At 48.9% G+C, this 21,463-nt stretch overlaps 2 protein-coding genes across 3 annotated transcripts; both read left to right on the forward strand.

Annotated features, from left to right (window-relative positions):
* The first annotated feature begins 6,080 nt into the window (after positions 1–6,080).
* On the forward strand, positions 6,081–13,638 carry NFKBIE (NFKB inhibitor epsilon). The gene is made up of 6 exons (XM_027838455.1): positions 6,081–6,771; positions 9,587–9,689; positions 11,026–11,248; positions 11,766–11,854; positions 12,273–12,512; positions 12,961–13,638. The coding sequence occupies exons 1-6, from the start codon at positions 6,410–6,412 to the stop codon at positions 13,024–13,026; spliced, it is 1,083 nt and encodes a 360-aa protein (XP_027694256.1). The 5' UTR covers positions 6,081–6,409; the 3' UTR covers positions 13,027–13,638.
* A 2,039-nt stretch (positions 13,639–15,677) lies between these two features.
* SLC35B2 (solute carrier family 35 member B2) lies at positions 15,678–21,372 on the forward strand. 2 transcript variants are annotated; one of them, XM_027838264.1, is made up of 4 exons: positions 15,678–15,850; positions 16,419–16,612; positions 16,745–16,899; positions 19,899–21,372. In XM_027838264.1, exons 1-4 carry the CDS (start codon positions 15,840–15,842, stop codon positions 20,835–20,837), a joined length of 1,299 nt encoding a protein of 432 aa, XP_027694065.1. In that variant the 5' UTR covers positions 15,678–15,839; the 3' UTR covers positions 20,838–21,372. The 2 variants fall into 2 exon arrangements, with proteins under 2 accessions (XP_027694065.1, XP_027694066.1); XM_027838265.1 differs by lacking the exon at positions 15,678–15,850 and adding an exon at positions 15,971–16,056.
* Positions 21,373–21,463: the final 91 nt, after the last annotated feature.

Raw genomic sequence — 21,463 nt, forward strand, 5'->3', positions numbered from 1 at the left:
GGGGGGGGGGGGGGGGGGGGGGGGGGGGGGGGGGGGGGGCCCTGGTGTAGGAGCTGGAAGAGATTAACATTGGTGCTTTGTTCCAATGTCCCTCACCTCAGCGCCTCTAAAAAGATTCTTCCTCACATCCAACCTCACTCTCTGCCCTTCCACTTTCAGTCCCACTATAGCCTGTTCAAGCTTAACTGAGGATAGAGATGGCAATTCTGACTCTAACCCTATACTGGGCTATCTCATAGGATACTTGAACTCCATGTTTGTCATCAGTAATAGCTCCATCTGCCTTCTTTCCTACTGTCTTATCTTCTCCAGTTCAGCAGGGTCCAGGGTTGGAATATGGCTTGAGGACAGACATCCTGAGTACCTGTTCGCTAACTTCTGACTGCCTAAAAGACAGTACTCTCTCCTCTGCCTTTCCCAACCCCTTGCCCCACAGCCTCAGGAAGGAGGAGGATGGGGTAGGGGGTTCTAGTTGGAGCTGCCTCTAGGATCTGCTGACCAACTGGTTGTCATGACAACAGGCGGGCTTCTCATGGAGAAGCTAGATGGGGTAGGCGGAGGTATGTATGGGGGGGAGATTAAGGGGCTGGAAAACAAATGAGGGAAAGGGTACAAAGAGCTGGGAAAATTGGAGAGAAGGGGATAAGATTCCTGTGGGAGGCATCAGAGCTTCACCCCTGCCAAACTTTCTCTCACCAGTATTGCGACTTGAGAAGAGGGTCTCTTCTCTCCCCTTCTCAGGTGACACCCCCTCAGCTTAACAAGACTGATCCCTTAGCCTGGTTTTTTTAGTAGGGATTCAAGGTTCTAGAGCTGAGAAGCCAGAGAGTGGCTCTATGCTGACCTCATGTGGTCAGAGATGGTGTTACCAAAGGGCTCCAACATTTGAATTTTGTCCTCTAGATGTATTCATTCACTTTGAAGGAAGAAAGGGAACACTGCTCAGTCCTGGGTTTCTGTGTATAGTCAATAGAAGCCAAGGATCTTTGGATACTTGGGAAGGGTTTAAAATCTCCCAGCTACAGTGTATATGTGTTTGGGGGGAGGAAATGGGAGGGAGGCAGACTGTAATAGAAAGGGTAGAGTGATATTGGAATAAAACACCTTGGTTGAAGTCTCAGCTCTTCCACTTGATGTGTGTGACTAGACAAGTTTCTTAATGTCTCTAAGTCTCACTTTCCTCATCTGTAAAATGGATACAATGATACTTGACAATGATGTAGGGAATAGATGGTAGATTCTGGAGTCACAAAGATCTGGGTTCAAATCCTACCTCGGAAACATGGCAGCCATTTGAGCTTGTGCAAGTCACTTAATCTCTCAACACCCTAAGTTGAGCATGAATTATCTATCTGCTTTAAAGGATAGAGCTTCCAAATCCTGAGTTCCCCACACTGATGAAATCACTGGTCCAGAACCTCCCCCCTCCTCCCTCCACCCCACCAATTAATATTTGCACTATTTACCTCATAAAGTTGTTGTGAGCATCAAATGAGATTATTGACTTAAAACTTAGACGTCATGTAGTAAAAACATCCTATAACAAAATGATGATGTATACAAAAGTGCTTAGCAAACAATAAAATGCCATAGAAATGGAAAGTATTGATAACAACAAGGATGAAAATGGGGTGACACATTTGTACATCCCTGGGCAAGATCTAAAAATTATATTCCCCAAGTGTTACTATCCACCAGAAGCGTTGGGCCTTTACTCTAACACTTAACTTGATTTATCACAAAACAAATACCTCACCACTACAGAGAACAGGATTTTCTGGTATTAAAAAGATGTATATTTATACAAAGTCATCTTACACTTTCATTGCCTCCTTCTCACCCCATGGAAATGGGCTATTCTCCCAACCTTAATGGAATATGGCATCAGGCTGAGAAGCTGGAGTCCATTCACCCATAGCTTTCCTTTGATCTAATGAGGAAACATATGATAGGTTCTGATCTCAACATTTCACACTGCAGCCTTCATCCACCAATACCAAAGCTTATTTATTCATCCATGAGGATGCCCTCTATATTCTGCATAATTCATCCCTTCTTCCTAACCCCAATTAGAATGATGGGGGAGAAATCACACTAGTGGAGTATGGTAAAAGCAATTTATATACCTTCTACATGCAGGCTTTCCTGATTCCTCCAAAAATGCCTTTAATTTATTTTGTGGATATATTATCTATGTGTCTGCTTTTATATATACTGTCTTCTCAGTAGAACTGTAAGATCCTCAAGGTCAATATTGGGCTGCTGTCTGCATCTCAATCACCTAGCACAGTGCCTACCCAAAGGTAAGTGCTTAATAAACATTTGTTGATTGATTTTTTTTTTCTCACTGTGGATGAAAGAAGGACTGAGTCAGGGTTTGACAGGAGGGGGCCATCTCCCTAGGGGATAATTCCTAGGGATGACAAGCAGAGGAAGAAGGAAGAGAAGAGGCTGATTTCTAGTACTAGAGTTATGACAATGGGTGAGTATTTCTTATCCAGAAAGACCACAACTCCAGTAAGACCAATCTAAAATTTCTCTAGCTTCAGGGATAAAGAAAGGAGGCTGAGTGCTGAGGGTAGTGTGCCAAATGCCAGGGTGGAACCAAGTACTGAGGACATAAACACTGGGATAGGGTAGCCAAGTGGTGGTACTGGGGCTAAGTGCTGAGATGAGGCTAAAAGCTAGAGATAGGGTCCAAATTTGGGGGATGATACTAAATGTAAGAGATTGGAGCTAAGTAATAAGAATGGAAGAGAAGTACTGGGAATAGAAGCTCAGTTCTGGAGAAGGGGCTAAGCACCTGGAGCAGGGTGCTAAACTGAAGGGAGCTGAGGCATTGGCTTTCCTTGCCCCTCACTCAGAGTTCTGTACAGAGGCATTAGAAGAGTTCTGGCTTCTGGGGCAAATTCAGTTTGGGGAAGGGTCTGAGGAGACCCACTCCTGAGAGTAGTTGAAGTAATCTGGAGAAATAGACTGTGGAAGCTGAAGAGGTTAAGGAAATGGGAGGCCAGAGTGTTTGAAGAAGATGGGCAAAAGTGGGGGCAAAGTCTGTGAGTCAGGCACTGAACTTCTTGAAAAGAGAGGGAGAAAGTAACCTGGTGGTCCATAGATGACTCCAGCAAGAATGTGAATGGATGAAATGAATTTTAAAGGTAATTGTCTTTTGATAGAGGGAGAGACAAGGTCTGAAAATGGTAGTGGAGAGAAAGAAGTATACCAACTTCCCTGCTGTCACTGTGTCAGAGTATGTGAGAGATAAAGCAGCCATCAACAGAGAGGGTACCAAGAATTGAGATATCTTTAGGGAAAAGATACGACATTCTTCCTATGTAGAAGTGGCGGAATATTGTGTGAAATATTGCATATACTGTCAGACAAGACCAATGTGTTAGTCTGATTAGCTTTGAGGATTTTAAAAATCTGTTATGAGGAATGATGCCCTGAGGAAGGAGGGAGGAGGTACATGTTCAGAAATTAAGATGATATAAAAAAGAGTGTCAAGAAAAAGATAACTTGCTAAATGAGGAAGCTAAGTTTCAGTGAGTATCAGAAAATGGGAGAAATGTTGGGGGGAGAAAAGATCTAGGATGAAATGGAAAGTTTAAAAATAATTGTGACTTTCAGGGGAGAGCCTAGGGAGAGGTCAGGCTGAGATGGATTTAACAGTGGAGGGGAACCCAGAGCCTTGAGGCTACGCGTGTCAAAGGGCTGCATTCAAGGACCTAGAGGGCTACATGTGGCCTCAAGGCTGCAGGTTCCCCACCCCTGGTTAGGATAACAGAATGGGGGAGGTAACTAAGGAAAGGAGTTCTTCGGAGGTAGCAGAAATAAGTAGGCCCCAGGAGGGAAAATCCTACCACAGGATGAGTATCAGCTTTGGAGGGAAAAGTGTGGCCCATTACCCTTCCTCACTTGCCCTCTTCTGGGACAGCCTTCTCACAAGAGCCAGAAGGCGGTGGGAGCTGGTGATCTCTGGATCCACAATGAAGAAGAAGCAGTACCACTCCCTAGACATTGCGACCTGTGCAAAGCTCTAGTTTCTTGACCTAGTAGGGCCCTGTCCCAGAGTCTCAGTTTCTTCCCCCAACCTCTTTCAGATAAATATCATTTTTAAACGAGTACTTAGTACTTAGTAAAGCAGTTCTTAGTACACAAACGAGACAGAGAGAGAGAGAGAGAGAGAGAGAGAGAGAGAGAATGCATACAGGTATCTCTCTGAGAATAAAAAAAAGCAGCCAACCATTTTAAGGCGTTTTCTTTCTTTTGGGATATAGATATTACAGTTTTAAAAAATAATTTTATTGATATTTTGTGTTTCTTACGTCACTATAGTATCCCATGTATCCCTCCCCCTCCCCAAGGGCTATCCCTTATGATAAATAGTGTTGGTTTTTGGTTTGTTTTTGAGAGGAAAAAAATTCTGCGTAACTGACTGATACATTGAGAAAGTCCAAAAATATGTGCAATGCAAAAATGTGTAACACCTGTGGACCTCCCACCTCCATGAAGGAGTATGTTGGGAGTTTCTTCTCACATATCTTCATTCAAGTGTATCGCAGTTTTTAAATGGTTCGTTTTTAATGCTTATTTATGTAGAGACATATCGACGCAAGGGGGGTGGGGGGAATGCACATTAGGAAAATACAAGTAGATACATACTTGTGATATTGGGGGAAGAAGTCCCAAGGGAGTAAAGTGGGAGCATCCCCTTATGGACACTATTTTGAGAACTGTTGTCTAAAACACAAGTTTCCCCCACCTCCAACTAAACTCATGTCCCCAAGCCTCAAAACTGTCAGACTAGAGAAGAAGGGAGGAAGGGGTGGAAAAAACAGGAAGGGGGGTGGCAAAGGAAAAGTTGTGGAGAACTATTCAAGCTTCCCACCCTAGCTTGAGGAGAGGAAGGAGGTTGGTTTGCTCCTTGAGGGTAGGACCATACCTATAGACTCTCCATAAACATTTAAGTAAATCAATATAGTCTCTGAGAGATCAGGGACTATGTCTTATCTGATCTTTGCGTCTCCTCCATTTCTAAGCACAGTGCTCTGTACACAGATATTTAATAAAGTTTGTCCAGGAAATAAATAAAAAGGCTGAGGCCTGAGTTCTGTAGTGGTTTAAGAACAGGTTTGGTACAACACAGTCACAGATGATCCTTTCCAGAGATGAGTAATACAACCGTCCATATGAAATGATTATTGCTTCTTCAACGTAGGGACCCAGAGCAACTGTCTTTATGTGCTAAATTGCCTCTGTCCAGGGTGCCTTGGTAGAGTACAGTAAAGCTTTCAAATGAGGGAAGCAGGACATGAAAGACTGGGGTACCTTTTTCCTCAGGCTAAGAATCTATTTGGGAAGATGGGGGAGGGGAGTCATTCCTTGGGAACGGAATAACATTCCCAGCTTCAAGGAAGTCTAGAACATTTCCACCTGTTTTGACTGGTTGACTGGGGTTTGTTTTCATCCTGTCAAGGAACGGGGATAGATTACTGAATCACCTCCACCCTTAATATTGGCTTTGATGTCTTATTCTCCTATCACCAATCAATCAACGAGCATTTTTATTAAGTCCTGCTATGTGCCAGGCACAGTGCTAGGCGCTAGGGATATAGGTGCAAAGAAAGACAATCCACACTCCGCAATGAGCTTGAGAAAGCTCCATGAGAAGTAGGGACCCCATCTCATCTACACTCCGTATCTTCCACAGCACACAGAGCAGTTGCTCAATAAATATTTATTGTCTTATACTGTGTGGCTTAGGACAGGGTGTTCCTAGGAGCCTAGGTGTTCCCGGGGTGTTCCTGGGAGCCCTGCCATTCTTCTGTAGGGTGTTTCTGGGCGCCTTGCGTCCTGAGGGCGGAGCCTAGGTGGGACGGGGCGTGCCGCGGGGGGTGGGGCGTACCTGGGGCGGGGCGTTCCTGGGATAGGGTGTTCCTGGCAAAAGGCGTTGCTGTCGGCGGAGCTTGTGTGGGGGCGGGGAGTCCCAGGCCCCACTCAGGTCTTCGGCGCCGCCAATGAGTCGATTCGGGGCGGAGCTGGGGCCGGAGCCGGCCGTCTGAGAAGCAGGAAAGGGAAAACGAAGGTATCCCCAGCGCCGGAGCATTCGCAGCCGCCGCCATCCCACTCTCCTTCTTCTGGCTGCGTGCATCCAAGCCGCAGCGCATCCAGCCTCGAGCCCAGCATCCACTTATCTCTCCGGAGCCTCCCCAGTCTGGGAAAAAGTCTCACTCCTCCAGCGTTGCAGGCTTCCCTTGCAACGCGTAGAGCCTGGAGCCTGGGAAGGAGGCCTCGGGAAGCATCCAGGCCCTGCGCCCCGACAAGCCCAAGCCAAACGGTGTCCGAGCGAGCCGGGGATCGCCTCCCTGCATTCGGAGAGGGAGCGCAGCTGACAGCAGAGGCGCAGGCTATGTCGGAGCCTGGGAAGGGGCCGGACGAGCCCGACGAGGGCCAGTACGACTCGGGCATCGAGTCGTGGCGCTCGCTGCGCTCCCTGCCCGAGCCGCCCCTAACCTCGGGGCCCTCAGACGGCTGCCCCCAGCCTCGGACGAGGATCCGTCCCCCCTCAGGGACCAAGGGGGACCTGAAGGAGGAAGATGGGGAGCGGATGGACTCCGCCTACGGCTCGTCTTCGCTTACCGAGCCTCTGCCCCCGCTGGGGGGCCCCGAGGCCGTGGAGGGCGGGGAACCCCGCGAGCCGGAGGTCCGGGTGGGAACGCTTAGCCCGCAGCAGCTGGAGGCGCTCACCTACATCTCTGAGGATGGAGACACGTGAGTTTGGGGTCCTTATGGCCTGGGTCCACTTCCACCACTGTGCCTGTCCACCGGGAGGTTCGTGATCGAGGTCCTCCCCTAACGGGACAGCCTGGTGTTCCTCCAAAAAGCATAGAGTCACTCTGCGGGGGGGGGGGGGTGTTTACTGTCCCCAAGGCCCATTGGTGACGCCACCACCCTAGACTTAAGCCCTGTCTCCTTCTGGGCTCTCTACCTCCAGCCCAGATCTTAGAATCTGACATGGTCCCTCCACCAGTGTCCATGGGTTTGGGGGGGCAGATCAGGCTGAGCTGGCTGGCCAACGTCTGCTTCTCCCGAGACTGTAGAGCAATTTCACTGACAGAGCCTCGTGAATAACTCCACCAACCAACCTTATAAATAATATTGCACTATCAGTTAAGAATAAGAATGAACCAGTTTACCTGGTTCTTTCTGTGTTGGGGAGGGGGTGAGAAGGAGGAGTCCTTGTTTGTTCAATATCTATAGTTATTCCCCTCCCCCAATCTCTAGACACCCCAGTCCCAGGAAGTAAGGCTTCCCAGGATTTGAATGAGGGGACCGAGAGAAAGGATTATAGAAGTGGGAGTTTCCAAGTACTAGGGGGAAGGGGTCTGGGGCCTAGGGAGATTGAGAGGGCATAAAGGCCCTTAGAGGGCAAAGATCAGGGTTGAGGGGTGTGTGTAAGGGGAGCAGGGGTGAGGGGAGGGAGGGAACATAACCCCTTCACATCTGATAGACCGGGGCAAGGTTTAGCCTTATTACTGCCACTTCTTCCTAGGTTGAGAAAGGGGAAGTTAAGGATGAGGTCAGTGTTCTGTGCTCCCCCTCCCATCCCCAAACCTCCTTCCATCAAGCCTAGGTGCTGTTTGGGAGTATAAACTATGTATGTGTGAAGGTCTGGTGGGAATGGGGAGGAAGGAGAACTGGTTACCTGTGGGGGGAGGAGAAACTTGCCCCATCCTATTTCTTTGAGATTAGGGAGATTTTAGGCTTAACATTCCTTCTTCAGCCTAGGGCCCAGGAGAAGTAGGATAGACTGGGATATAAAGCAAAGTGTGCTTGATCAGGGGTAGGGGTTGGAGATGCTGCCCCACCCCCTCCAACTTCCAGATTCAGCAAACCTTTATTAAGTGTTTACTAGAAGCAAAGCACCTTGCTAGATTCTGAGGGTCACAACCCAGCCCCTGCCCTCAGGCATAGGGTGGGGTGGGAGTGAGCAGCAAAACATATATAAATGGCTACCAGAATTAGGGAGAGGGTAATAAGGTAAGAGTATGATCAGTGCAAAGGAGTATATGCTAAAAAGAAATTTGAGGATTGGGAAGTTCTACTTGCTCCTGGCCTTGAGGCCACCCAACGTGCCTGAAAACTGGTGGTCTTGTCTAGGCTGAGTAGCACTGCACCAGGTATCTCCAGGTCTCCTACACCCTACCCCTTTGAGATTAGCCCTTAGGCACACCACTGGACAATTATCTTCCACTGTTTCAAAGGGTGTGTGTAATATGCATGAAGTTGGAGAGAGGGGGGTTGAATGTAAAAGAATATATAGGATTGAAAGTCAGATTACTGGAATGAGAGCCTGAGACTGACTTCTGGGGTTTCAGAAGCATCAAGAAGGAAGAAGACAAAATAAAGAGATTAGTGTGCAGGGCTAGGTGTTGAGAATTCTGGGTTTGTTCCCCAGAGGGGTTCCCCTAATGGAGTTGTCAGACTGGGGGGGGGTACTTCCCCTCAGAGGTGTCTAGGGTAGGGGAGGTATGAGAAGTGGGAAAAGAGGAAGTCAGAGGAAGGGAGATGAGGGAAGGAGGGAGGTGGCTTCTGGAATGTGACCCAGAGAGCACAGCTCAGAGCAGAAAGGGGATTTCCAGAGCCTGCTCCTCCTCCCAGGACTGTCCCAGCCCCAGCCCTCCCTCTCTGCTGTCAGTCTGAGCCCTGACCCCAGCCTTGGCTCTTTGTGTACCCATTTACCTAGATCACCCGCCCCAGCTGTTCTGGACCAAGCTATCCCCGCCCCCTTCCTTCCACTTCTCCTTTCCCAGCTGTTAGGGGGGAAACCCCAGTCCCTGGGACTTTCCCTCCCATCTGTTTCCCCCCCCATCCTCTCCCATAGTAGGAGGGTGGGCTAAGCCAAGACTTACACCACCACTCCGTGTTCCTTCAAATAGACCACCTGCCCTCTACCTCTATGGGTCTGGTAATGTCAGGTGTCTAACCTCAAGGGTGGGAGGAGCAATCATGGGCAAACATGTCAGGTTGCCACCTAGGCAACTTAATGTCTGTACCAGGCACCAGCAGACTTGGCGCTCCAGCCGTGGGAGCAGACACTCTATAATTAGTGAACAGGGAGTTCCTTCAATGGGTACCCCTTATCTTCTTGTCTCTGGGGATGATGTAGGTGGGTCCTCTGAGGAAGGTGAAGTAAAGTTGATGCTTCTTTCTTGCCTCTTCTACTTTCTGGGGTGAGTACGAAGCATTGGTCCTGGAAACCCCCTTTCCTTTTTCACTTTGGTTATGAGCTAACTCACAAGGGCAACTTTGGGAGCAGTTACAAAGGGGTCATGGTAGGGCAAGAGGGGAGTCAAATCAGCCTTCATCTTGACCCCAACCCTCCAGAATCCCATAAGAAGGATGGGGAAATCCATTGTCTTCCGTCTATTTCCTCTCTCAGACTTTCACTTCCTATCCCTACCTGTTGTATAGTTGTTCCACGGATTTCCAGCCCAGCCTCCTCCTCCCATCCCACCTGCAGCCCATCCTTCCCATCCTGGGCATTCTGACACTCACTCTTGCCCTCTACCTTCCCTCCCCTCAGGCTGTTACACCTGGCAGTGATCCACGAGGCTCCTACCGTGCTGCTCTGCTGCTTAGCTCTGCTGCCCCAGGAAGTCCTGGACATACAAAATGACCTTTTTCAGGTGGGTAGAAGAAGCATGAAGACCATGCAAGGGAGCTGCCCTACCCCACCCCAGCCAACAGACTCCCTGAGCAGAGCAACTTCAACGGTTCTTTCCCCGTGAAAGCCTGGGGCCAGGGCCTGATTGTTCATTCTATAGGCTTAATAAAAGCCCTGACTATCCTCTGGCACTGTAGACCAGTCTTTGCTCTCGAGGGGATTATATTATGTTGGGAAGAAACATGAACTCAGGAAGGCTAGGGAGTGGTCCTGCAAGGATGAAGAGACTCCCTGTCCCGATGCAGTAAGACATCTCCACTGCACCTTAGGGAAGTGCCTTGCCTTTGTCCCGTGGTCTGGGTGGTTGGAGGTAAAGCCCTTTCCACATATTAACTGATTTGATCCTTACAACAGCCCTGGGAGGCAGGTCTGGTTATTATCCCCATTTTACAGATGAGGAAACTGGCACAGAAAGGCACAAGTTATGTGACTTGACCAGGGTCATATAATTAGTAAGTCCCTGAAACGGAATTTGAACCTAGGACTTCCTGGCTCCAAGGCCAGTTTTGTATTCATGCGGCTACAGCTATCTCTTGTAGATATAAAATACAGAACAAAGTGATTTCTTTGAGAGGGTCACTAGTATCTGGGTGTGAGAAGGGGATAGGTGGTGGTGGAGATCAGGGTAGGCTTCCTATAGGAGGTAGCATTTAAACTGAGCTTTGAAGAAAACTAGGGATTTTATGTGAATTTTGTTATTTATTTTAAGAGTAAGCTCAATGGCTCAGTAGATAAAAGAGTCCTGGGCCTGGAGTCAGGAAGACTTCAAATCCAGCCTCAGACTCTTAGTAGCTGTGTGACCCTAGGCAAGTCATGTAACCCTGATTGCCTCCAAAAACAAACAAAAAAACAAGTTGTAAAGAAAGTATGAACATGCACTGATCAAGGAAGTTTCCTCCCAGAGCGGTTCACCCTGTCAATGAAATCCCAGATTTAGTTCCTTTCTGTTCTATGAACCTCCCTGGGTCATTGTGAAAAGTTCTTCCTAATTAATAACAATATGTGCGTATGTTAACCCTGAGGTTAGGGCCCTGGAGGGGCCTATGTTTGTCCCCACCCCAGCTCCACTCTCTAGGGGAGACCCATAAATAAGGTTTTGATGAAGCTTCTGTGGAAAAGGAAGGCCACCTATTCCCTCTGGATGCTCTGTATAGACTCTTTATAAGAACTTGACCTCTGAGAATGAAAAGGGGAAATTGTAAGGGATCTAAGTACTGCCCAGAGGCAGAGGATTAGAGAGAATAACCTCTATAACACCTCCCTCCCCCACCTTTCTTCCCCTAATATGGTGCCTACAGACAGCCTTGCACTTGGCGGTATACCTGGACCAGCCCGACACAGTCCGGGCCCTAGTGCAGAAAGGAGCAAGCCAGACACTGCAGGACAGGCATGGGGACACAGCTCTGCACCTGGCCTGTCAACACCAGCACCTGGACTGCGCTCGCTACCTCTTAGAGGCCACACCTGATCGAGGTCGGGGCCAACACCATCATCCGGAGCTTCAGCTGCAAAACTGGCAAGGTAGGATGATGCATCTGCTGGAGGGGATACCGTGGAGGAGGGGGATGGGGTGATTACTCACTTGTGATAGGAGATCAGACAGAGAAGAAACGAAAAGCTTTTAGGGCTGGACCTGAAGATAGGTTCCACCCGAACTTACTATGTCACCCTGGGCATGGCATTTTAACCTCCCTCAGCCTCAGTTTCCTCATCCATAAAATGGGAATGATATACCTACTTCACACTGTTGTTGTGAGGCTTAAATAACATAAGTAAAGTGTTTTGCAAATCTTAAAGAATTAGTATTATTAGGATCAAATAACATAAAGTGCTTTGCAAACCTTAAAGAATTATTATTATTAGGATCAAATAGCATAAAGTGCTTTGCAAACCTTAAAGAATTATTATTATTAGGATCAAATAACATAAAAGTGCTTTGCAAACCTTAAAGCGTTGTTGTTATCGTTGTTATTACCTATGTGAGCTCCTAACATGATAGGGTGATAACTTGACTCCCCCCCCTTTCCTTCCTCCCCAGGCTTGGCCTGCCTACACCTTGCTACTTTGCAGAGAAATCGGCCGATAATGGAATTGCTTCTCCAGAACGGGGCTGACATTGACATCCAGGTGAGGTAGCCAGGCCCTTCACCTTCTCTAGTCAATCTTAGACTCCCATTTGAGTGTCCATAGTACCCAGGGACGCCCCTCCTTCCTCAGTGGCTCCCAGGAGAAAGCTATAGCAGAGAGATGGGGACAGGGTTGGGGAGGGGAGCCTCTACTCCAGAAGGTTGAGGAGGATGAGGCTTGTGCCCCTCGGGGAGGGTGAATGTAGCTAGTTCCTCTCTTGGCTGTCCTCTGGACATTTTCTACCATTCCTCCCTACCCCCTTCTTTTATGCATCTCCCACCATTACAATGTAAGGTCCTTAAGAGCAGACATGGTCTTTCTCTCTTTATTTGTATTCTCAGTGCTTTGCACATAGTAAGTGCTTAATGAAAGCTAGTTGAGCAGCTGACTGATCAGTGATGTCTGTAATCCCCAATAGGAGGGCACCAGTGGGAAGACCGCCCTTCATCTGGCTGTAGAGACACAAGATAGGGCTTTAGTGCGGTTCCTGCTTCGGGCAGGGGCTCGGGTGGATGCCAGAATGCACAATGGCTGTACCCCTCTCCACCTGGCCGCTGGGCGACACCTGTCCGGCATCGCTGCCACTCTGTGCCAGGCGGGTGCTGACTCCTTGCTCCGGAATGTCGAAGATGAAACACCACAGGACCTAGCTGAAGATGTAAGTGCAGTCCCTCTCCTACTCTGTCCCCCACAACACTGACCTAGGAGTAAAAAGACCTGGGTTCTGGTCTGCACTCAGGTCTTCTCTGAATGAGCCTTACTTTTCTCCTCCATAAAATGAAGGGTTGGACCAGGTGGTCCCTAAAGTCCTTTCCAGCTCTGGCCTTCTGCATCTGCTGTATGAACCTTAGCCCATAGGGGCTGCCCATGTGGCAGGACAACTGTTGGTCAATTTCTTGATTTCACTCAAAAACTCCCAAGAATCCTTCCTGAGAAGCAATTGGAGAGTAGCTGTTGGATTTCTGCCCACTCCAACAGGCTCTGGGAATTCCATCTCCTTCCCTCCAGCCCACACCCTTGACCCATTTGTGCTTTTCCCACCCCCGCCCACCTCCTGTTTCCCCATAGCCCTCTAACCTCCCTGTCTCTCTCTTCTCTCCCTCCAGCCTCTCACTCTCCTGCCCTTTGATGACCTGAAGATTTCTGGGAAGCCACTGCTATGTACTGACTGAAGTCAGGCCTGGGTCCTTATGGCCTCCTTCCTCACCCCAACCTCCTCAGCTGGGCACTCCAGCTCACAAGGGTGATCAGCAGCTGCTCTGGGCCTTTCACTGTCTTCAGTGTCCTACCACAGAAGGGGTTGGCGTGGGTGCAAAAGCCACTGAGAGATGGGATTGACCGGCCACAGGCTGAGCAGAATCTCTATGAGCTGAGAGGACTCAGGATTCCAAGGAACAGACAAAGAAATTACATCACAGAGGCAATTTTTTTGAAAGGAAGTCAACTTTCTTAGACTCGTCATGGAAGGAAGGAGTAGTGAGATGCTTGCAGCAGCAGGGGTCCTCTCTCCACTTTACAAATACGGAACCAGAGACACAACCCATTGTGGTTTATCAGGGGCTGTAGCCCTGTTGCTGGGAACACTTCCAGAGCAAGCCTGAAGCAGATGGCTGAGGGAAGAGGATGAAGCATCACCAGGAGTTTGTCCTGTAGGAAAACCCCCTCTTGTTGCTGAGGATTAGTAGGAAATAGTTGTTTAAGGGACTTTTGTGAGAGAAACCCTGGACTATGTTTTGAGGAAGGGGAATGATATGACACTAAAAAAGCAAAGTGTTTTGACTGTTTTTCCCCCATCTCCTTCTCTCTCTTGGTTTTTAAAAATACTTTCTTAGCAAATGAGATGACAGGTCAGAAGGCTCAGGGAGTAATCCTAGACAAAAAAGGGAAGGGAAGATAAAAAGAGAAAGCCCTATGGTATAATGAAAAGAGCAATGAATTGGGGGTCAGGGGACCTGGGTTCCAGAGTTCTGCCACAGTGAGTGTGTGATATTGGACAAGTCTCTTCATATCTCTGGGCCTCAGTTTCTTCATCTGTCAAATTGAAGGGGTTGGACTAGATGACATCTAAGGTCCTTTGCAGCTCTAAAGTCTATGACCCTTTGAGAATCAGCTGACCAGCCCTCCTCACTCTTCCTCCAGTCCCTTCCCTCCCACTCTATCTTTGAAGCCTAAACATCTTGTCCAGCACATTGGTACTGTGGGGAAAGAACAGAGGAAAGAGTGCCCCTGATGTTAGGAGAGCTCATGATCCAAGCAGGGCAACAGTATTATTATTAGAGAGGGTACAGTGCTAAACTTGGAGGCAGGAAGATCTCAGTTCAAATCCTGTCTCAGACACTGACTACGGGACTCTGCCTCAGTTTCCCCAACTGTAAAATGGGGATAATAATAGCATCTACTTTGCAGGTTGGTTCTGAGGATCAAAGGAGATAACATATGTATAAAGCACGTAACATAGTGCTTGGCACATAGTAGGTGTTTATATAAATGTTTGTTCCCTTCCCCTTTCAATTTAAAAATGAATAAACAGGCTCAGAAGAAAGGACTTGGTCAAGGTCCCAAGGGCTTCTGACATCAAAACTAGTTTATTCCACTGGGGCAGGAAGAAATAAGGGTCTACCAGAAGCGGGGGGGAGTATATGTGTATACATACTATGTATAAGTAAAAACTTACAGTTTTATACTTACAGTATATGAAATCAATGAGTCAGTAAACATTTTTTTTTTTGGCTAGGCAATGGGGTTAAGTGACTTGCCCAGGGTCACACGGCTACTGTGTATTATGTGTCTGAGGCTGGATTTGAATTCTGGTCCTCTTGACTCCAGGGCCGATGCGCTATCCACTGCTCCACCTAGCTGCCCCCAGTAAACATTTAGTAAGTGCCTACTAGATTGCAGAGCTCTGGTGCCAAGCCCTGACATTACAAAGAAAGGCAAAAGATAGTGCCTGCCCTCAAGGAGTTTACAATCTAATGGAAGAGACAGCATGCAAACATCTCTGTAGAAACAAGATACATACATTGGACATAAACAACAGATGGGCGGTGCAAGAATTAGAGGGGAACAGGAAAGGCTTTCTGTGGAAGGTGGGATTTTAGCTGGGACTCGGAAACTTGCCAGGAAAAGGGGTGGCGTGGGGAGGAAGGATCTGTTTGGAGTCTGAAACAGAACAAGGACTGCAGCCAGTGGAGCAGTTGAGACCTAGAATATCAAAACCTGGAAGTAACTAAAAAATCTTTAAGACCTTCCTCATTTTATAGAAGGAAATTGAGGTGAAAGGACAGAAAAATTTCATTGCCTCTGAGGAAAACTGGGTGGAAGGGGATGAGCCAAGTGAGAAGAAAACAATCTTGAGGCTCTCAGGGCACCACAGGCGTGGTAGTGGAGAAGGGGGTTGCAAATTTCCAGTGACAGTGGGCGACTCAGAGTCTCTTGAATGTACCTCAGTTGAAGTTCCCCCCTCAGGCCACGAGGTGGCGCTGCGGGACAGGGTTCTGGTCGTCGAGGCTGGCTCGGGCGTTGAATGCTGTTTCCTTTGCGCCGCGGAGCTGAAACTCCCTTGTAGATCAGGAGGTGGCGCAGCTGGGGCAGAGTCTCAGTAGGCCCCGAGGCCGACTTTAAGGCGCTGAACGCTGTCTTCTCTGTGCCGCGGAATTGAAGCTCCCCCATAGACCGCGAGGGGGCGCTGCGAGGCAGGGTCCCGGCAGGGCCCCGAGGCTGCATTCCCCCTCCCATTCTTCGGGCGGCGCTGCAGCGGGGGCGGTGCCTGCTCGAGGCTGTGTTGCGTGGCAGGAGCCGGAGGAGCCCCGGGAGGCGGGGAGGCTAGTGTATGACACTTCCGGCGGCCGGTTAAGTCTAGGGGAGGAGGAGGAGGAAGCGGCGGCGGCGGCTCCCCGGGAACCTCAGAATCCTCCCCCTCTCCCTTTCCCCCCTCCCCCGTGTGACCCGGATTCCCCTCCCCCCTTCCCCCGCGGCGGTCGCGACCATGGAACGCAGGTGAGCACGAGCGGCCGGGCCCCCCACGTGACCCACCCCCTCATCCTCCACGTGACCGCCTTCGGAACGGAGCGGGTGAAGAGGAAGCCGCGGCGGAGGGGGGGGAACGGGGAGGAGGAGGAAGGAGATAAGGAGGGCGAGAGGAACAGGGATGGGGATGGGCGGCGGAAAGGTCGCTGCCCAGCCGCGGCGGGGACGGATGCTCGGTGAGCCTGAGCAGGGAACAGAGGGGGTTTGTGTAGCCCGAGGGGCGGGCCCATCCCTGGGGACTAAGGAGGGAGGGGCGCCCTGCTGCCAGGCCTGCCACCACCCCAGCCCCAAAGAGAGCATCTTTGTTCAGGCTGCAGGGAAAGAAGGCTCTTTGGTGGGCTTCCCATTCCCCTCCTTCCCCCTGCTGAATAGAGGCCACTTGGGAGCCTGATCAGAGCGAAGGATGGGAAGCCCCCTTTCACCCGCGGGGGCTGCTCCCTGGAATTCAGTGAAGATGGAGGAAGGTGTGGGGCCCCAGGGGTCAGAGGAGGATAGCCCAAGGATTCACACAGACGCGTTTTCATCTTTTACCTTGCAGGTGGTGGGCAGTGTTGGTGCTGGTCACTTTCCCCACTCTGGGAATGGGAGGGGAGGTTTCGGAGGCTGCCCCAGAACACTGGACCCAGTTCTGGTTCGTCAGATTCCTAGTGAATGCTGCTGGCTATGCTAGCCTTATGGTGCCTGGCTACTTCCTGGTCCAGTACTTCAAGCGAAGGAATTATCTAGAGACAGGTGTGTTTGAGGAAAGGATTTGAGGTCTGGGGCAGAAGGTTGGAGCAGGGGTGTTTGGGTCCAGTGGAATCATGATGGGGGAGGTGGGAAACTTATGGCAGTGATCCTGATCCTACTAAACCCCTTCCCCAGGCCGGGGCCTTTGCTTCCCTGTTATACGGGACTGTGTTTTTGGCAATGAGCTCAAGCCTTCAGATGAGCCCCCAGCAGTTCCCCGCCCAGAACTGACAGAAACCACCAGAACTCGACAGCTCCTCAAGCTGCTTTTCTGTACTGGGGGGCTTCAGGTAGGTTGATTTAACTGTTTCCAGCATGGATGGGGCCCAGGATTCAGTATGAAGGGACTGCTTGGCCAAGGTGCTGATTGCTTGGCTTTCTTTGAATGACTTGTTAACCAGTAGTAGGCTGGTTGTGCCATTAACATGGGCCATAAAGCCCTTAGATTGTGCTCTACTTTCCATCAAGTATTTTGCAGTATCAGACTGGAGTATACACCAACAAGGTTGGGTTAGGAAGAAAGGAAAGACTGATTCCTATAATGGGTACTATGTGGTAGGCATTATACTAACTACACTAATAGGTTGTGTCAAATCTCCTTTGATCCTCAATTACAACTCTGCAAAGTAGATAGTTATTATCCCCATCTTGCAGTTGAAGAAACTGAGGCAAAGTTACACAGCTAGTCAGTGTCTGAGGCAGCATTTGAACTGAGGTCTTCCTGCCCCCAAGTTCAGCCCTGTACCCTCTCTGTCACCTAGCTGCCCTCTCTAATAATACCGTTGCCCTGCTTGGATCGTGAGCTCTCCTAACAGCAGGGGCACTCTTTCCTCTGTTCTTTCCCCACAGTACCAATGTGCTGGACAAGATGTTTAGGCTTCAAAGATAGAGTGGGAGGGAAGGGACTGGAGGAAGAGTGAGGAGGGCTGGTCAACTGATTCTCAGTCAAAGGGTCAGAGACTTTAGAACTGGAAAGGACCTTAGATGTCATCTAGTCCAACCCCTTCAATTTGACAGTTGAAGAAACTGAAGCCCAGAGATATGAAGAGACTTGTCCAACATCACACACTCACTGTGGCAGAACTCTGGAACCCAGGTCCCCTGACCCCAAATCATTCTTTCTGCACCACAGTGATGCTGTGAGTAGCAAGTTTCATGTGCCATATCTCACTGGTGAGGGGATGTGGTTTATCTATCACTTCTCCCTAGTAATCTATGCTTTAGATTGTAAAGTTGGGCTGAAGAGTGAGTGTTTCTGTATCTTGTCAGTTAACATGCCTTTATTGAATGCCTACAGTGTACTAGACACTGTGCTAAGTACTAGGATTGTTTGTTTTTTTTGGCTAGGTAGTGGGGTTAAGTGACTTGCCCAGAGTCACACAGCTCGTAAGTGTCATGTATCTGAGGCCGGCTTTGAACTCCGGTCCTCCTGAATCCAGGGCCGGTGCTCTATCCACCACACCACCTAGCTGCCCCTAAGTGCTAGGATTGTAAGGCAAAAGACAGTTCCTGCCCTCAAGGAGTTCCCATTCTAATGGGAGAGACAACATGCAAACAACTGTGTACAAATTATATACACAGTGAATTGAGGGAAAATCAAAATCAAGAGTCATGGTGCTAGAATAGACGGATCAGGAAAGGTTTCTTGTAGAAGATAGTGGAATTTTGGCATGGACTTGAAAGAAGGCAGAAGGAGATGGGGAAGGAGAGTGCTCCAGGCATGGGTGGCAGTCCGTGAAAATGCCCTGTGTTGGGAGGGAGAAAGTCTTCTTTAACAACAACAAGGAAGCCAGTGTCACTGGATCGAAGAGTAAGTGGAGGAGTGTGAGGTGAAAGATGACTGGACAGGTTATGAAAGGTTTTGAATGCTAAACAGAGTATCTGATATTCTATCCTAGAGGACATAGGGGTGCACTAAAGTACATTGAATAAGAGGGTGATGAGGTCAGTCAGACCTGCACTTTAAGATCAGTTTGGCAGCTAAATGGAAGATGGACTGGAGTGGTCAAACTTGAAGGCAGGTTGTGAGGTCACGAGGGCCTGCACTAGGGTGGTGACAGTGTCAGAGGAGAGAGAGCCAATGAGATTACAAAGTGAAATATTATAAAGGGAGAAGAAAGAGGACACGATATAGAGAGAGCCCTGGAGGACACTTAACATTAGTGGACATGACTTGGACAAAGATTCAGCAAAGGAGACTGGGAAGGAACAGGTAGGCAGGAGGGAGAACCTGGAAAGAGTGATGTCATTAAGACTTAGAAGAGACTCAAGGAGAACAGGGTGAAGGATATTGTCAGCTTGTGCTGACAACCTCCCCATTCTTATTCCCATCTCCTTTAAGATCTATTTTCCCAAATATGCTGACCATGGAGGATCTAGTAGGGAGATTCCTTGGAGACTCCTTGGATGTTAGGCAGAAGACCTAGATTCTATCAATGCTCTATTTTGTGACCTTCGGGCAGTCAGTGTTTAGAAAAGAGGTGGGAGTGATCCCTGTTCACCTCTCTGCCTCCTGCAGTTGGATTAAGTTAGATAATAAATGAATATGTCTGTTTCAGTATTACTGTTAACTCACCTGTACTGATTAACATTTGTTTGACTTGGGGATACAGTTTTGTGTGTGTGTGTATGTGTGTGTACACATATGTACACCACCTCTCTGTACGGATCCCCTACATTGACAAATTAACTCAAAGCATTATGATTTCACCTTTATCAAGGCAAACTAGGCAAGCTGAAACATTTGTATAAAAGTCAAAGGCAAGTATTAGGTGAGATATACAAAATTGGAAGTAATAGAGGACAAAGCCATGAAGTCACAGTAACCCAAGCAGTGACTGGAACATTTTCAGAACAAGTCCTGCAGATGGAGCTTGTGCTTTTCCAGTTTCCCATGGCTCCTCAGGGTAGCGGTGGCTAAGCTACCTATTGTCCATTGTAGTCATGCAAGACTCTGGAAGCGAAATCAAAGGGAACAGGCCCAGAACTGATTGTACATGTCAACTAATTTCTGACTTGAATGTGTAAAAGGAGTAGGAATGACTGTGTAGTCCCTGTAAGTGTTTATAAAAATAACTGAAAGTGGATTCTAAAGCAAAAGATAATTGGATTTTAATAGTGGTAGTGACTTTTCTCTGGAAAAGGGAGGATTTGTCATCTGTTTTGCTTCCTAGACTCACCTCACCTCTTTTCTCTCTCTCTCCCTCCTCTGTATCTTTCTCCCCACTTTTGACCTCTTCTGCTCTACCCTGTTAATGGGTTCCTAACTTCTCTCTCCTATTTCTCCCAGGCATCATACCTGACTTGGGGTGTACTACAGGAGCGAGTAATGACACGAAACTATGGGGCTACAGATAAAATACCTGGAGAGCGTTTCACTGACTCCCAGTTCCTGGTGCTGATGAACAGAGTGCTAGCACTGACAGTGGCTGGCCTGTGTTGTGTGCTCTGCAAACAGCCCCGGCATGGGGCACCCATGTACCGATACTCCTTTGCCAGCCTCTCTAACATCCTTAGCAGCTGGTGCCAGTATGAGGCCCTCAAGTTTGTTAGCTTCCCCACACAGGTGCTGGCAAAGGCCTCCAAAGTGATCCCTGTAATGCTCATGGGCAAACTGGTGTCCCATCGCAGCTATGAGCACTGGGAATACCTGACTGCTGGCCTCATTTCTATTGGGGTCAGCATGTTCCTGCTGTCCAATGGGCCTGAGCACTACTTTTCCCCAGCCACCACGGTCTCAGGCTTCATCCTGCTTGCTGGCTACATTCTTTTTGACAGTTTTACCTCCAACTGGCAAGATGCCCTATTTGCTTACAAGATGTCCTCAGTGCAGATGATGTTTGGGGTCAACCTCTTTTCTTGTCTCCTCACAGTGGGCTCATTGATACAGCAAGGGGCTCTGGTGGAGGCAACGAGGTTCATGGGTCGGCATGGAGAGTTTGCTGCCCACGCCCTGTTGCTATCCATCTGTTCAGCCTTTGGCCAGCTCTTCATTTTTTATACCATTGGGCAGTTTGGAGCTGCCACTTTCACTATTATCATGACCTTGCGGCAGGCCTTCGCTATTTTTCTCTCTTGTCTCATTTATGACCACACTGTCACTGTGGTTGGGGGTCTAGGCATGGCAGTTGTTTTTTCTGCCCTCTTCCTTCGAGTGTATGCCAAAAGGCGCCTGAAGCAGCGGGGAAAGAAAGTACCTCCAAATGAGGCTCCAATACAAAAGGTCTGAGACAAGAGAAAATGGTGTTTAGGAAAAAGTAACCCTTTATTTTTGGATTTTCTTCCTTTGTGGCTGGGGAACAGTGTTTCTTCTGTCTCACACTAGCTCCTGCAAATGTTGGGGCCTGGGGGCAACCTCCACCTTTGCCTTAAGAATCATGAGTCCTGATTTCAAGGTACTGGTTTTCTTATGAACCCAGCTCTCCCCCTGCCCCCATTCAGTATTCAGTTTGTAAAACTATTGCCCCCTGCTGACCGGTTTCTACTGTTCTCTCCATTCCAACTCCCCTAGTGCCAGGCCAGCACAACCTCATCATCTAGCTCTGGCTCCAGTTAATCCCTCCTGACCCTTGAGAGCTATATATCCCTTCCCTGGTGAGAGAAGCACAAGGGTTCTAGGTTGCTGCTGGTCCCCAGTGGGGGGGGCATGAAGGCTGCTGGAGATGGCCTCACCTTCTAGTTTATGAGCTCTCCTTATTGGGCCAACCCCAAGTTTTGGTACTTCAAGATGTAACTTTTACTCAATTAAAAAATGCTGCAAGGGGGATGGACCCTGTGTATGCATTGGGGACAGGGTGGGAGTTGAGGGTGGGGACCAGCCTTCCAGTCACCACCTCGCTGCCAAGCAGACCTGAG

The sequence above is a fragment of the Vombatus ursinus genome, unplaced genomic scaffold, assembly GCF_900497805.2.
Source record: "Vombatus ursinus unplaced genomic scaffold, bare-nosed wombat genome assembly UNPS02014826.1, whole genome shotgun sequence".
Lineage (NCBI taxonomy): Eukaryota > Metazoa > Chordata > Mammalia > Diprotodontia > Vombatidae > Vombatus > Vombatus ursinus.